The following is a 13,633-nucleotide window of genomic DNA, read 5'->3' as shown; positions in this document are numbered from 1 at the left end:
TAATCCACTGGATTAAGTGTACAACATGTACATTTCTCTAATGTAATTTTAATATAAAATTTACATCTGTCTTTGCCATCATCACGACAAGAGTATCTGACAACTAATATTATTACTACCAGAGTGCACAAATCAACATTAACCTGAATTTATTCCTCACTTTGAGGACATATTACATTTGTGTCTTTTTATCTATTGACTCCAAAAGCTATGCCTCTTTGCTTTCTTCAGGCACCAAGCCTCCCAGAGTTTGCAAAGTGTTTGGACAACATTCACAGACACATGGTGTGATTCCTGAGGCTGTCCTGTGCAGGGCCAGGAGCTGGACTCTTTGATCCTTGTGGACTGCTTCCAACTCAGCATATTCTATGATTCTGTGCTACTTGTATTGCTGCTGTGATAAAACTGAATACTGTTTTAAATTTGATGTGCTCTGGAAACCAAGTCCAAGCCTCCTATTAAGCATTTATATTCAAACATGTAGGAGTTGATCTAGCATGCACTAAAATTAACACACAATAGAATGATTACATTGTTTTCCAGAGACAGTAAGAAGATACACTCTTAGTAAAGTAAAAAATTGTAGCTTTGTTACTGCAGCAAATGAGAATGACCTAAGAATTCATGAGTTCATGTCCTAGCTCAACACTTTTTGCAATTCTCTCTGGAATTTTTTTGACTTTCCCCTGAATCTCTCCCCATTTTGCCTCCTTCAGGGAGGGTATCTGAGATGTCAATGCCAGAATTTTTTGTCTAGGGATCTATGTTTTGCTGCTTATTCCCAAAGTGTACATGCTGTCTACTATGAGAGCAGTCCAGCTGCTGTCTTGGATCCCTAGGACACCTGTTTGGAGCACCACAGATGCCCTTCAACTAGAAATGGTAGATATTGCTGTTGATGAAAATGTAATAGCAAAAAGTTTAGGTTGAACTCTCTACAAGTAAGTAAGAAGTTTCCCACCACATCCAAAACCTGAAATTTTTCTTCTTTAGTACTTTGGGTCATCTGATTAAATTAAATAAAGGTCCTTTCTGGATGAAAGTGTTTTCAGTTTTGTGTAATGAGAGTTGGACTCCTTTTTAGTCCCTGCAGCTTAACAGTTGATCTTATAAGATCTTCCTTGTATTAGTATATACAATTGCCTTGCAGGAGGCTTTATTTTCAGCTCCAAAGTGTATTTTTCACACTTTAGCAACTTTTTTTTCTGTTTTATACCAGCTGTCAGGTTGTACAAACTTGGCATTTTCTTATTTTCGCATAGTATAGAAATGATTAACAAAATAAAACATAGAATGGCTTTCTAATCTCATCATTCTTACTTTCTTTCTCCTTTTTGGTGATGAATTCTCCTAGATGCCACTGTACTTTTACTTTAATGGTGTTCTTACCTGTGTTTACTCCTCCAGTGAATATCCATGCTCCAGTTGTCATTGCAGCCTTAATAAGTCCTTTTCCAAAGACTTGTTTGAGTTTTGGCTGAAGTTCAAAATTCTGAAGGCCCCCATGCACAGAGATGAGAAGTTTGGGGAGCTCAAGTTGCCACTCTTTGGTCATCAGATGCAAAAGAAGGTCAGGCTTTGTGTCAAAAGACACACGTACATACTGCAGAAACAAGGGCAATAGTAGTGAGAAGAGAAAGAAGGATTGGTTATACTCACTGGTTTCTAATACATATTATCTGTACCCAATAGATCAGGGTTTTTATGACAAAACCAGTAACTATTTGCAATGATTAGCTCCCTAGTTAAGAAACTAGGAACACTTGCAGTTCACAGGCTGGATAATTTTCTTTATTTAGGAAATTAAGACATTAATTGGTTCAAAATCCTTAGTGATGTTTGACATATTAATGTCTACAATTTATAAAGGTAAAAACTGGAACAAAAATTTTAGAGTTCTGCCAAAGGTGACCTAGGTAGTCAGGGTCATAACTGTGCCATTACTTGTACCTCATTTTCAAATTCAAAGCCCTCAGAAGGTAAGAAATAACAGACAAAACCTCAGTTCTTTGAGCAGACAAGTTTAAACTGAGCAAGACTACCAAACAGGTACGTTCCAGATGAAAGAATGTTAACTATGTACGATTTGTACAGGTTCATGATCTTACCTTAGAAGACTAGATCCTAAAAGGGCTGCAAAACAAATTCATGCATTTCCTTTTGCTGGCTGTTCTGTGCTGCACATGCAGCAGTTCGTGCCAGGGGAGATCATTCCCATCTCTGTGTGCTCAAAGATAACAGCTGCCTTCAAAATTTTTACAGCACTACCATGCACACAAATATCTGTCTCACTCTGTTACAAGCCTTCCTCCTGCTCTTTCTATTGCTGTTTCACAAAATCTGTGACAGGGCAGGTGATACTTTTCTCATTTCTAGTTACATAGAAGAAACAGGAAAAAAATTCTTTTTATAGCTGCCAAGATCTGGAAGGACCCTCTTAATAAAATAAAACAAAACAGGTAGCAGAAAGCACTCATCTGTCAAACTTTGGATTGAACCAATGCCTGTAGAGCAATTTCAGCAGACTTTCCCTTGATGGGTTGTCAGCACAGGCATCAGCTGTATACCTTTGCCTTCAGCCTGAGGAATACCTAATTCTAATTTGTTTATTGTAACATGCCAGGTGGTATAATATCCATACATATAATGTAATAATTTTGTCCCTTTTTGACACATTTAATCAGTATTTCTTGCCAAAAGTTTGTTCTTTTTTGGCAATACCATACGATAATAAAGTGTATTCCTTTCTAGTTGAATAAGAAATAAGGCCTTGACGTTTTCCTGAGGAAACTGCTAATAGACAGCATGTTTTGCAAGAATGGATTGTTGCACAGTAAACATCTATTGTTAACATTTCTGGAAGCAGAAGACTGTTTGCACAATTAGTTGGGGGGGCACAGCCAGATTGAAAGGTAAGCAAGAACTTGGGAATGCACAGTGCATCAGAAATGTTCTCTGCAGGAGCCACGCAAACTCACAACAGCCACAGGACACAAAAAACTCAAGAGTATTCACGTCTGCCAAGCTCATTAATATAGACTGCCTCCTCAGTAGCTACTCAGTCAATTTCCAGTGTGAGTCAAAATTTAGTATGGCACCTGATCCCACTGATTAGATCGAGACATTAATAGTTTTTAAATCGGGATTTGAGGGCTGTCAAAGTTTTAACACGGCAGAGGGAGTAGAAGAAGAATGATCCTTATTCCCTTTCTTACGTCTTATGGGAGATTTGAGGCTGCAAAGGGCAACAGGAGGTGTTCATAGACAACATCCTTCATGGGGCCTACATGAAAACTCTGTTGGTCAAACTATGGTTTGGAATCACTATTTGGAAACTCGATTGGTCTTTGGTTTGAAATCACTGGTACCTTAATCTGCTTTTTGGTGAAGACAGACTGCAAGTCTTAAGAAGATAATTAAGGTGAATTCATACTGGCAATGACCATACAAATATGTTGAAAATATGTCATTGCATCATCTGGGATGATATTAAGATGAAGGCACAAAGAGCATCAGATGTGTATTATTTAATCTGGACAGTGACTACATTTTTCTTGGGTTTGGTTTATCTATTTATTTATTTATTTATTTTGTGGGGGGTATTTGTTTTGTTTTTTGGGGTTTTTTTTTATTATTCTTTAGCTTTTTTTAAAGTATCTCAGAATATGTGACTTCACTGTTCCTACCTTCTTAAGTCTATGTCTCTTATACATGAAGACCTCTGAATTCCAATAAATATAAATCTATGAAGTGAAGAAGAAAGAAGTATTTTCTTGCATTTATTTGAAATGCAGACAACTTACATTGGAAGCAACTGCTTGCTTTTTACACTGCAGGCAAAGCCCCTCTGTACTTAAGATAATTTTGCTTTACATAGTGGAAATTTAAGGAAAATAATTATCTAAGGTTTTTCATGTAAATTAAAATTTAAATCAAGTAAGATAAGATTTACTGATTTAGAAGTTTTTGGCAATGATGCCAAGCATGGTTCTTCTATTGTCCATAGCATTCAATTTTTATGACTATTTGAATAATTTTTGCTGTTACAGTGACAATTTTTAGTTTGAATTTTTGAATTCACTCTTTTGCCATTACTTAATATGTTAGCTAGTAACTAAAAGAGAATTCTTCTGTCCTATTTTTAAAAGTTTACATTTAATTATAAATCACACTTTTAAGGCCACTTTTGCCTGTAACAAAAATTCATGTCTTCCAATCTTGTAACAGAATATTTAGCCCTAACAGTTTTTGCTTAGAATCTTGATATATGCTAATGAGTATTTCTGCTGTTCGTGAATTCTCTTGCTATAGCCTCTGAAGGCAGATTTAAAATTTGAATCTAAGCCAAACCACTATGCTGTTGTGCTATGGAATCCCATGCCTGGTGTATCTGTCACCTGTAGAAGCTAACGGTTCCAATGGGAAATGATTTAGCCTTTTCTTTATGGGAGAAGTGTAGGGACAGGATGCAAGAATTCAGTTTTTATGTGTCAGCAAAGCAGGGCAAGTTAGGAAGCAGAAGTACAGTTCTGAATCACAAAATGCACAGACTGACCTGACTGGCATCAACACAGAAGGTGAAAGGACAAACCATCAAGCTCAAGCTGTGATGCTCATTTCACCCCTAGGCTAGCACAGTGGTAGTCAGCAAGAGTGCATTTGTTGCCAATTGTTGTTTCACCTTTCTTGTCAAGTGTTCTCTTAAACAAACCTATTCCCACTATCAGTCAAACAGACAGACACTTCCAAGTTTGACTCCAGTGCTCTAGGGCAGAAGTCAAAGTTCCTGAGAAATAGAACTGCTACTCTTTACTTAAGCTCAGCTGTCTCATTAAAGTACTTGGTGAATGATTGCAGATGAGAGTGTCAGTGAATAAATTAAAGAGATCCAGATTTTTTTTTATTTCTGAAACTAAATCTTTTCAGAACAACATTTTGTGATCTGCGTTCTAACATTGCTCCTGTGTTTCTTTTTGGTAACCTATTTAAGTTTCTATCTACAGATATGTTTTCAAATTAAAGACTGGTTGCCTCAAAATGTGATCCTCATTAAAAAAAAAAAAAAAAAATTAGATGTAATTCTCAATGAATTCAACAAAAACTCCCCTTCTACTTAGACTGAAACCAAATTGGTTCTCCGTAAGTTATTTCTTCTTAACACCTTAAGGCCTAATCCAAGTTCCACCAAGCAATCACTGAAAGGACCCTCATTGATAGAAATGAGCTTCAGATAAAGGTTTTTATGTGCTATCTCCCCTTTCTCTCCATGTAGAACACCATCTTTTAAATTTTGTAAATATTTTTTATGAATTAATTTGCTATAACAGAAGCAATGTTTGCTGCCTTTTCATGGTTTATGCAAGTTACAGGATTATCTTTTTTTCCCTTTCAAAAGCCCTGATGACTTTCTGGCATCCTTTTAAAACAGTTTTTATAAAACTCAATGCATGTTAAACCAAGAAAAATATCTTTTTCTGTGACTGACTTCCAAATATCCTTAATAAATTTTTAAGGATCTGAATATTAGCAACTTTGTCTAAGTAACTGTTAACATTCATTGGAATTCTACTGATGTTCTTTCACATTTCTGTGCACCATAAGAAAAGCAGATAACACTGAAGTAAACTTCCTTTCTTTTGCAGCTGGAAACATATTTTAGGATTTTACTCTGCATATGAAATGTATAATTGAAATGCATTCAGTGAGGAGGAATCTGTTTAACTCACCAAAGGCTTTTGAAACAGCCATCTTCCATTTAACCCTGAAAACCCATGATGAAAGAAATTTTAGTTCAGTAAAGAGCAATCCTTTAAAGAAGTTTATAGATAATCCAGGCCCATCAATTAATGAGAGAACATTTTTTTTGTGTGTGTGTGTGTGTGTGTGTGTGTAAAAACAGATAGTGTATTAAAAAATAGGTTTAGTTTGCTCACAAGTGCAGTGCAAAATGCATCACACAGAGCAAGATTATCTTAATTGTACACTGATGAACAGAATATATTTCCAGATTTTTCAGAATATTGCTCTCAACTGGAATGGAGTCACTTACATACAGTCTGATAATTGCTTTCTGACTAAATAAAATGTTGGTATAAATTTAGACAAATGTGTTACTTCCCAAACCGCAAGGAGCCAACTAGTGTAAGCAGCTCATCTTTTATTAGTTTTCCTGTATTTTTATCAATTTTATTTGCAAAACCTATTAATAAAATTTATATACATCCAAGTACTCATATCTTTTTACAGTTACTAAATTTGAAAATCTGCTATAAAAAGAAAAATAAATGCAGACAAGCAAAATTGTTGATTGCGTTTCTTACATATTAATGGGATGAGTCAGTTGTAAAGAAAATATGGGATTGACAGAGATCTAAACACCATAGTCTTGTTGCAGAAACATCTGTGGTTTCATGAAATTGAAGGAAAGGCCTTTTTAGTAGCTGGTCTTGTTACCCAGTGTTACCTAATCTCAGGTATGTGTTTCTATCTAAATTCCTCCACAAATTATTGAGCTATTCACATCATGGATCTAAGGAGGACAGTGCAGCTGCACTGAAGATACTTTAACAACTACATGACATTAGCAAAAGTCAAGCTGTTTGGGAATTTTCGCTCCATGTGGCTGTGGAAATGAAATTAGTGGCCCAGTCAGTTCTAATGACAAGGTGTAGGTGATCTTTGCTAGTTTTTTCCAAATCCATGTGTTCTGTTATAATTTCAGTATAATTTTCATTTTCACAGCTGAAGATCTGTTTGTTGTTGTCTGGTGGCAGCTGATATAATATTGTACCATGAAAAGTATAACTATACTTACTATATATTTTATACTAAAATCTAATTCTGTTACTTCAAATGGAGAAATAATTTTCTGTCAGTTTTACATGCACTAATCTCTTCCTTTAATTGACTCCTGGTTTCCCAATTATAAATCAAAGGTTATGGTTCCTATTAAAAAAATTCCACCTAATTCTTTGTAGTCCAATTCCGAAAAATTTAACAATATTGCTGTTAGCACAGACCAAGAAAATACTACTCAGTTTGGTGTTTTCCTTGCTTAGTAATTTTTATATGTGGGCATCCATTTCAGGAAATAAAATAAGGAATAGGTGGAAATTTTAATGCCAATTTTTTCCCCTGAGGTTTTCCTCGATTTGGTCAGCTTGCCAAATCTTGCTGCTTTGTAAGATTATTTTATTAGCCAATATAAACCTACCACAATTGCCAGCAAAAAACAGCTTGCATGCTATAGCATTATTTGGTGTTCAGTACCTAGAAAATTACTAACACATTTTTAGAAAGGAGTAAATCTATCATGTTTTCTTCCTGTTATCTTTCTTCCCTTATCCACACTGATCAGCTTCTCTGCATTTGGGTTTGAGAATGTACAGTTGAACAGGAATATTTCCAAGAGCTATTATGTACTTGCTCCTTTATTCAAGCCTTATTTTATCAATATATTGTTTCCTTTTTACCTTCTCTGCTGAAAAAGTTGGTGGGTTCCTTTGATGAGCAAATTCTTAGCTTCTACAGAAAGCTTTGGATTTGTTATGCAAGCATCCTAGTACCCAGTAAATGCAATGATAGGAGCTGAATTTTCTATTAATTAAACTGCAACAACTGGTTAGGCAAATTTTTGACTATAGTCTACCCTAAAATAATGTTTGGGTCTGGAAATATGAATACAAGGACATCTTTGTGCTGCTTTCTGTGGCATTAAAATTCTTTAATCAGTTTCCATTTAAATGCTGGTTTAAGTGCAAGCTTCTTTATTTGTGTTTTGCTCTTATGAAAGGTATTTTTCACACTGGTGGGAAGCAAGCACAAAACCCATTCAAGAGATATTTTAATTGAATTGTTTAATTTGAAGCACTTTTCCCACTAGTGAAATAATCAAATTTCTGGAGATTTTATAGATTTTTGAATGAATGAAGAATTTGTTGTATTCCCATATGTTAGGTGGGGTTTAAATGTTACAAATAGATGGCATGTGCAACTACTTGATTCTAGTCTGACAAAATAAATCTGGAGAGTTTCCAGAAATAAATTCATTGTCTTTATTTATCCCAAAGTTTTAACTAGTTATTTAGTTTTCTAAGAGTTTAAGCTCCTTTTTCTGTTCTCTTTTTTTCTTTTTTTTCTGAATAGTTGATGGTTTCACTTCTGACTGCACTCTGTCACAATGTTTTTCTTTCCTTTGTGCTGATTTCCAGTTTTATCTCCACAGTTTCAATTGTACTTCTTTGAGCATATATCATGAATGTCAGAGCATGTCCTGTCTTTTCTGGCACTATGCCAAGACATCATAATCCCAGCAAAGATGAGAAATCCTCTAAGAGAATCAACAGCCTCCCTAAAACCTTCATCATTCCTTGGCTCTCCAATACTACCTTCAGCCCCTTCAGGGCTGTTTATTTCTTTATAGAAAACTTCAAGGACATCACTGAAAAAGCTGTAGTGGTTATCTCTTCTCATAAAACTGATTCAATGCAAAGAATCCATATATGGTTTCTAACATTCATTACTATATCTTTGGACCTCTGGCTTTGCAGATTTTTAGGTGATTGGTTATCAACTGAATATATGATGTCTGTGATACTCTTAGAGGAATTACTTAAGTTTCTGTTTCTTGGTGCAACAGTGCTTTCTAGTTTCTATCAAAAGAAGCCATCCATTTGCACAAACAGAACCATCCACTTGAGTAGTCACTCCAACTCCAGCACCTCTGTACACATCTGAGGAAAATATTCTGCCCTTGCTGGCATAGTACCTGAGATTTTCACTGTCTCTAATCTCTATTCTTTATGACAGATCTGAGACATCTCTTGGAAAGAATTAATGCACAGAAAACAGTACGGGATTGCTGGGCAGGTTATTGTGCAGAGTGCCCAAGAGTCCAACTCCTGCTCTCACTGCCAAAGCAGTGTCTTGGCCAAGAAGTACTAGGCACATACTCCTCTGCCATTACCAAAGATCCAGGTTCTGCAGGTTAGATAGAGTTAGAGAGATTGTTCCTTCCATGTAATATTCAATAGGAGAAACACACACATGGGTTAGCGTGTGCAGGAAATGTTTCTCCAAGTTAGTGGAGCAAAGCCTTCAGATCAATACCCTTTGTTATCACTCCATAGGGAAGGAGTAACTTCTTGCTCAAGGGATTTCCTAGTTCCTAGATTAGACACTTCCTGCAGCCGCTTATTTCACTGAAATATGAGCCATAAGTCTAACTGGTTTATCTTCTGAGACATGTCTGAAGGACTATTAAAGGGAATTTGGGATGTTTAAAATTTGTCAGCTTTGCAGACACAGCCAGCAATGCGAAATCATAGCTGAATTCTAAAATTATTCAGAAGAAGACGGATGAGTAGTCATTGGAATAAAATAAAGACAGTAGCACATTAATGTGCCTTCAGCCTTCATAATCGTAGCTCCTCTTACACTGTACTCCAGCTTTTGCAGTTAATTTTGTTCACCCACTCTTTGGCACATGACACATAAAAACAAACATTCCAGTCGTACACTTGATAACACTTTAGCAAGAAGTTAAGAAAGAACATTCTGTGTGAACTCTTACTTTTAGCTAGCAGCACTATTTATCTAAGAGAAAAACAGGGTTACCATGGCTTTATTGGAGTGGCCTCCTCCTTGGAATTCAATGGTTCCGAAGGCATCCGTCGGGCTGAGCTGCGTGTGCTTGCTGATGGACCACTTCTCCGACTGGATGTCATTGCGAGCAAGCCGGGGCTCATTCTTCTCGTTCTGAGTCGTGGAGGCGCTTGGAGGCTGCCCAATGTGCTGGCCTGTCAGACGCCCACAGCAACACCTATGACAGTGGACAAACATAAATCCCAAGTCACATGCGTGTATAAACCGAACAGGGAAACAAAACACAAAAAGAACCCAACCCCTTTTCAACTCCACTGATCCCTTTCCTGAAGCCTTTATGTATGGAAGCAACACAGTGCGTAAATTACCTTTCTTTTTCCTTTGTCTTGTTTACTTTGGACTCTCCTGTATTTGAAAAAAATCATGCTTTGTTCTAAATAGTTACAAAATGAAATTAAAGTACATCTTCTCTTTCCTTCAAGTAACATCAGGACAATTAATCGGCTTCTGCATGAATTAGCACAAATTTTAAATTGCTAGGTTAATGCATCCATTTGCTTTTGACAGTCTTGTGTGTCATGCATCCAATTTAGGTAGATATTCAGTACACTGAATATTGAGCTAAGAAGATAAAGAAATTAAACACAGATGCTGACCCACCCTTGATTTATCTTTTTTTTCTTATGAAATAAGTTTTGAAATGTAAACAAATAGCTTCCACAGGAATCCATCACTCCAAATATAATTCAACCACCCTCTGAAAAAATAAGTTTACAAAATACTTATATCTGTATCCATTGTATGTATATATATATAGAGAAGAGACATCTCTTTTAACCTACTTTCATCTTTCATACAAGTAACATGCAATTACCTATGGGGGTCTTTGGTGCTGGGTATGATATGAACACATTCTCTCTTGTAAAATGCTCTTTCTATCCATGATTTCTGTGCCTAAAAAAGAGAAAGGAAATTCCTTGAGGTCTGTTTGCTTTATTATATACAACTTACAGTACAACTGTAGAAAAACTTCAAACAGAAGAGAAAATTTCACTGACCCCTCAGATAAGCAGTGCATATTTTGTAGAGGGCAAACATTCCCTTAAGAACTTTGGTTCCCTTCTAGAACTAAGCACCCCACAAGCTTTCAATATCCTGTTCTTATTCACCAGCCAGATCACCTTGATGCTGTTACCTATATTCTCATAACAGAGGAAGAAATTTCTGGAGAAGAATTAACTCAAATTCTAAACCTTTCTGCAAGGCAGAAGAAACACTACACCTAATCATCAAAAACACCTCTGTTTTTCCATATCAGTGATACAACTAAGCCAGCTCTAATTAGAAGAAAACCCCTACAACCAAACCAATCAAATTATCCAAAACATTTTTACACAAGCATGAGAGTGCTGTTTAACACAGAGGCAGAAACTACAGTTTCTATGTGGACACATTAATAATAATAATAATAATAATAATAATAATAATAATAATAATAACGACAATAATAATAATAATAATAATAATAATAATAATAATAAAGAGGAAGATCTGTTTCTGAAACAAGACACAAAAATTTTTAATACATTGAATCAAATAATTGGCAGGTAGCCTCTAAAATAGTTCAGTGAAGCTATGCTTGTTCATACCACTCAAGATCTTCCCCCAGATATTCACAGAAAAGCAGGAAATTTCCTGCAGCATAGTCTTAATTGTCAGATACACAAGAAGCCTTTTTAAACAGAGAGATGGGTAGGAAAGAAAAAGTGAAAAGAGAAGAGCAAACACAAAACAAGAAAGTAGAGAATTTCAGAGTTCTAAAATATTTTTTAATTAACTAGGAAACCCTCACTCCACATAATAAGAATTCTGGAAAGCTCCCTAAAACACTCACACACATAGAATTCTATTATTTCATTTAATGAGGAGATGAGCTGAAGCTTTCCCTTGAAAATTCATTTAAAACAGATTAACTTAATATATTTAAATAACAAAATTACCCACTTAACTGCATAGCATAAACTGAACTATGAGCTATGACAAAATTATCTGAAAATTAAGTAATGTGAAATAAACTTTAAACATTTTAAAGGAAATATGAGCATTTTACCTCCTTGAAAAGAGGACTTTTGAAATTGCCTATATAACATTACGTAACTGAAGTTGCCTTTTACTATGCAAGGATATGTAATACCTACTTACTACTTTTACTAACTAATGTTACATTACTATTTAATGTTACCTTCTTGTCAATTCAATCTACATCCCGTTTTCCGTGTTTAAAACCAAAATCCTCTGCTTCTGACACATGTGAAAATCACTGTGAACTAAATAAATTTCTTGGAGTTGGTGAATTCCACCAGCACAAACTACAAAATAACATAACAAGAATTCCTAGCTACATCTATTACTTACCAGTCCCAGTATATAGAATATATTCTTTTGCTTTTTACAGAGAAAATAATTTCTTGCTGGATCTAGTGGTTACTGGTGCTATTTAGCAATATTTTATATTTGGTCTCCTTGCATTTTTATTTGAAATGTTTATTTCCTAGATTTCATATTTTGTAGGAGCAGCAGATACCTAGCATCACTTTTACAGTCAGAAAACAAAAAAGTCTATTAAAACTATTACATAAAACTGTATTTGACTGGTTTATCTCACAGCAGCAAACAGAAGGTTCATGCGTTATAGAAGGTTGGGCAAGATTTGTTTTGTTTAAACAGAGTGTAGTTACATAGAAATTCTGAAGGCTAAAGAAGTTTTACTTCACCTAAGAGAGATTACCTTGAGATTCAATTTATTATAACTTCTAAATATCCTTTATTAAATATATTATTATTATTTCCATAATAATAATAATTTCTTTTACAAACAATTTACTGTGATTAATTTCTTGGCTACACAGACACTACTGTGTTTTGTCTAAAGGTAGTCTAGCTAAATCTATCTCAAGTTCTAGTACGAAAAAGTGCTGGAACAGCTACTTCACTGAAATTTTTTCTTTAGGTATGAAAGCAAAATTTCAAAACCCAAGAAACTGACATTTAAAATTTGTCTTCCTACTCTTCTTCATATTGTCTTTGCAAGTGAAAAAGAAACACAGCTACATTAAAAAAATAAATTAATAACAAAAATAATAATTACTATTTGAATTTTCATCACAATTCTTCACAGGCAATATTGCAGAAATAATAGTCTGGTTTAAAATCTCCTTTATTCACACCAGGAAAAGATACTTTCTAGCTTTTAGTTCTCAAGCAATATACTATCCTACCCAGTAGAATTGTGATGACAAAACATGTGATTTACGAATCTCATAATACCTTATCCTTCCAAATTTAAAAGAAAGCCTCTGGTTGCACTGCCCCATGCCAGTTATCTTTCTGCAACAGAAATAATTTGCAATGAACTATAAAGTTCAGAGATATAATAAGTGATGCTACTTGCTGTAAAGTCTTCATAACAAAATAAGTTCAGGAAACCAACATATTCATAACTAAACTGTCCCCGTTAAACTCTTACTTATAATGCAAATTAATAAAGTAATAAAATGTTTAGAAGACTGTAGTAGACTATAGTCTACAAGTTAGTAGACAAAGTATTTTCAAGACTAGTAAAGCAAGAAGCTTATCTTCTCTTTCTCCTGTTTCATAAGTACTCCTTCAGTAACAGTTCATGAGACAATTTAAAGTCCACAGTGAATTCATAAAGCACACGCCACACTTGAATTTAGTGTATTCATAGCTTAACTCTCTGGGTAAGCCGCTCTCTTTATTAACCTCTCTGCAAAACACCACCAAGAACATTTTCTTTCTCTCTTTTCTTTACCTGAGTACCAAACTTGGTGTTCAAGGCTGTCCCGGAGCAGAACCCGCTCCTCACGTCCTGCCTTGGCCGCTCACGGCCGATAACACATTTATTGTGCGGCTGCCCTGCCTGCGGGGTGTCAGAGCCAGCAGAGCCCTCGCACCCATTAGCTGCTTGGAATGTGTGGGATTAGCCTTGTTAAGGGTTTAGTGGGCACTC

At 35.4% G+C, this 13,633-nt stretch overlaps 1 protein-coding gene across 3 annotated transcripts in view; it reads right to left on the bottom strand.

The window, feature by feature from the left end:
- Positions 1–13,633, bottom strand: part of TRPM3 (transient receptor potential cation channel subfamily M member 3) — a gene marked incomplete at both ends in the record, with an annotated part of 383,951 nt that overhangs the window by 120,216 nt on the left and 250,102 nt on the right. For 2 of the 3 annotated variants that reach the window (XM_083884288.1, XM_083884289.1), the window contains 3 exons: positions 1,390–1,603; positions 9,616–9,820; positions 10,478–10,557. In XM_083884288.1, the coding sequence (XP_083740414.1) occupies positions 1,390–1,603; positions 9,616–9,820; positions 10,478–10,557 (499 nt within the window). Of the gene's footprint in view, positions 1–1,389; positions 1,604–9,615; positions 9,821–10,477; positions 10,558–13,633 lie in introns of those variants that run through there. The other variant, XM_083884290.1, reaches the window with a different exon arrangement.

The sequence above is a fragment of the Zosterops lateralis genome, assembly GCF_965231275.1.
Source record: "Zosterops lateralis genome assembly, chromosome: Z".
NCBI lineage: Eukaryota > Metazoa > Chordata > Aves > Passeriformes > Zosteropidae > Zosterops > Zosterops lateralis.
The sequence above is the reverse complement of the archived record's forward strand: the minus strand, read 5'-3'. Positions and strand labels throughout refer to the sequence as shown.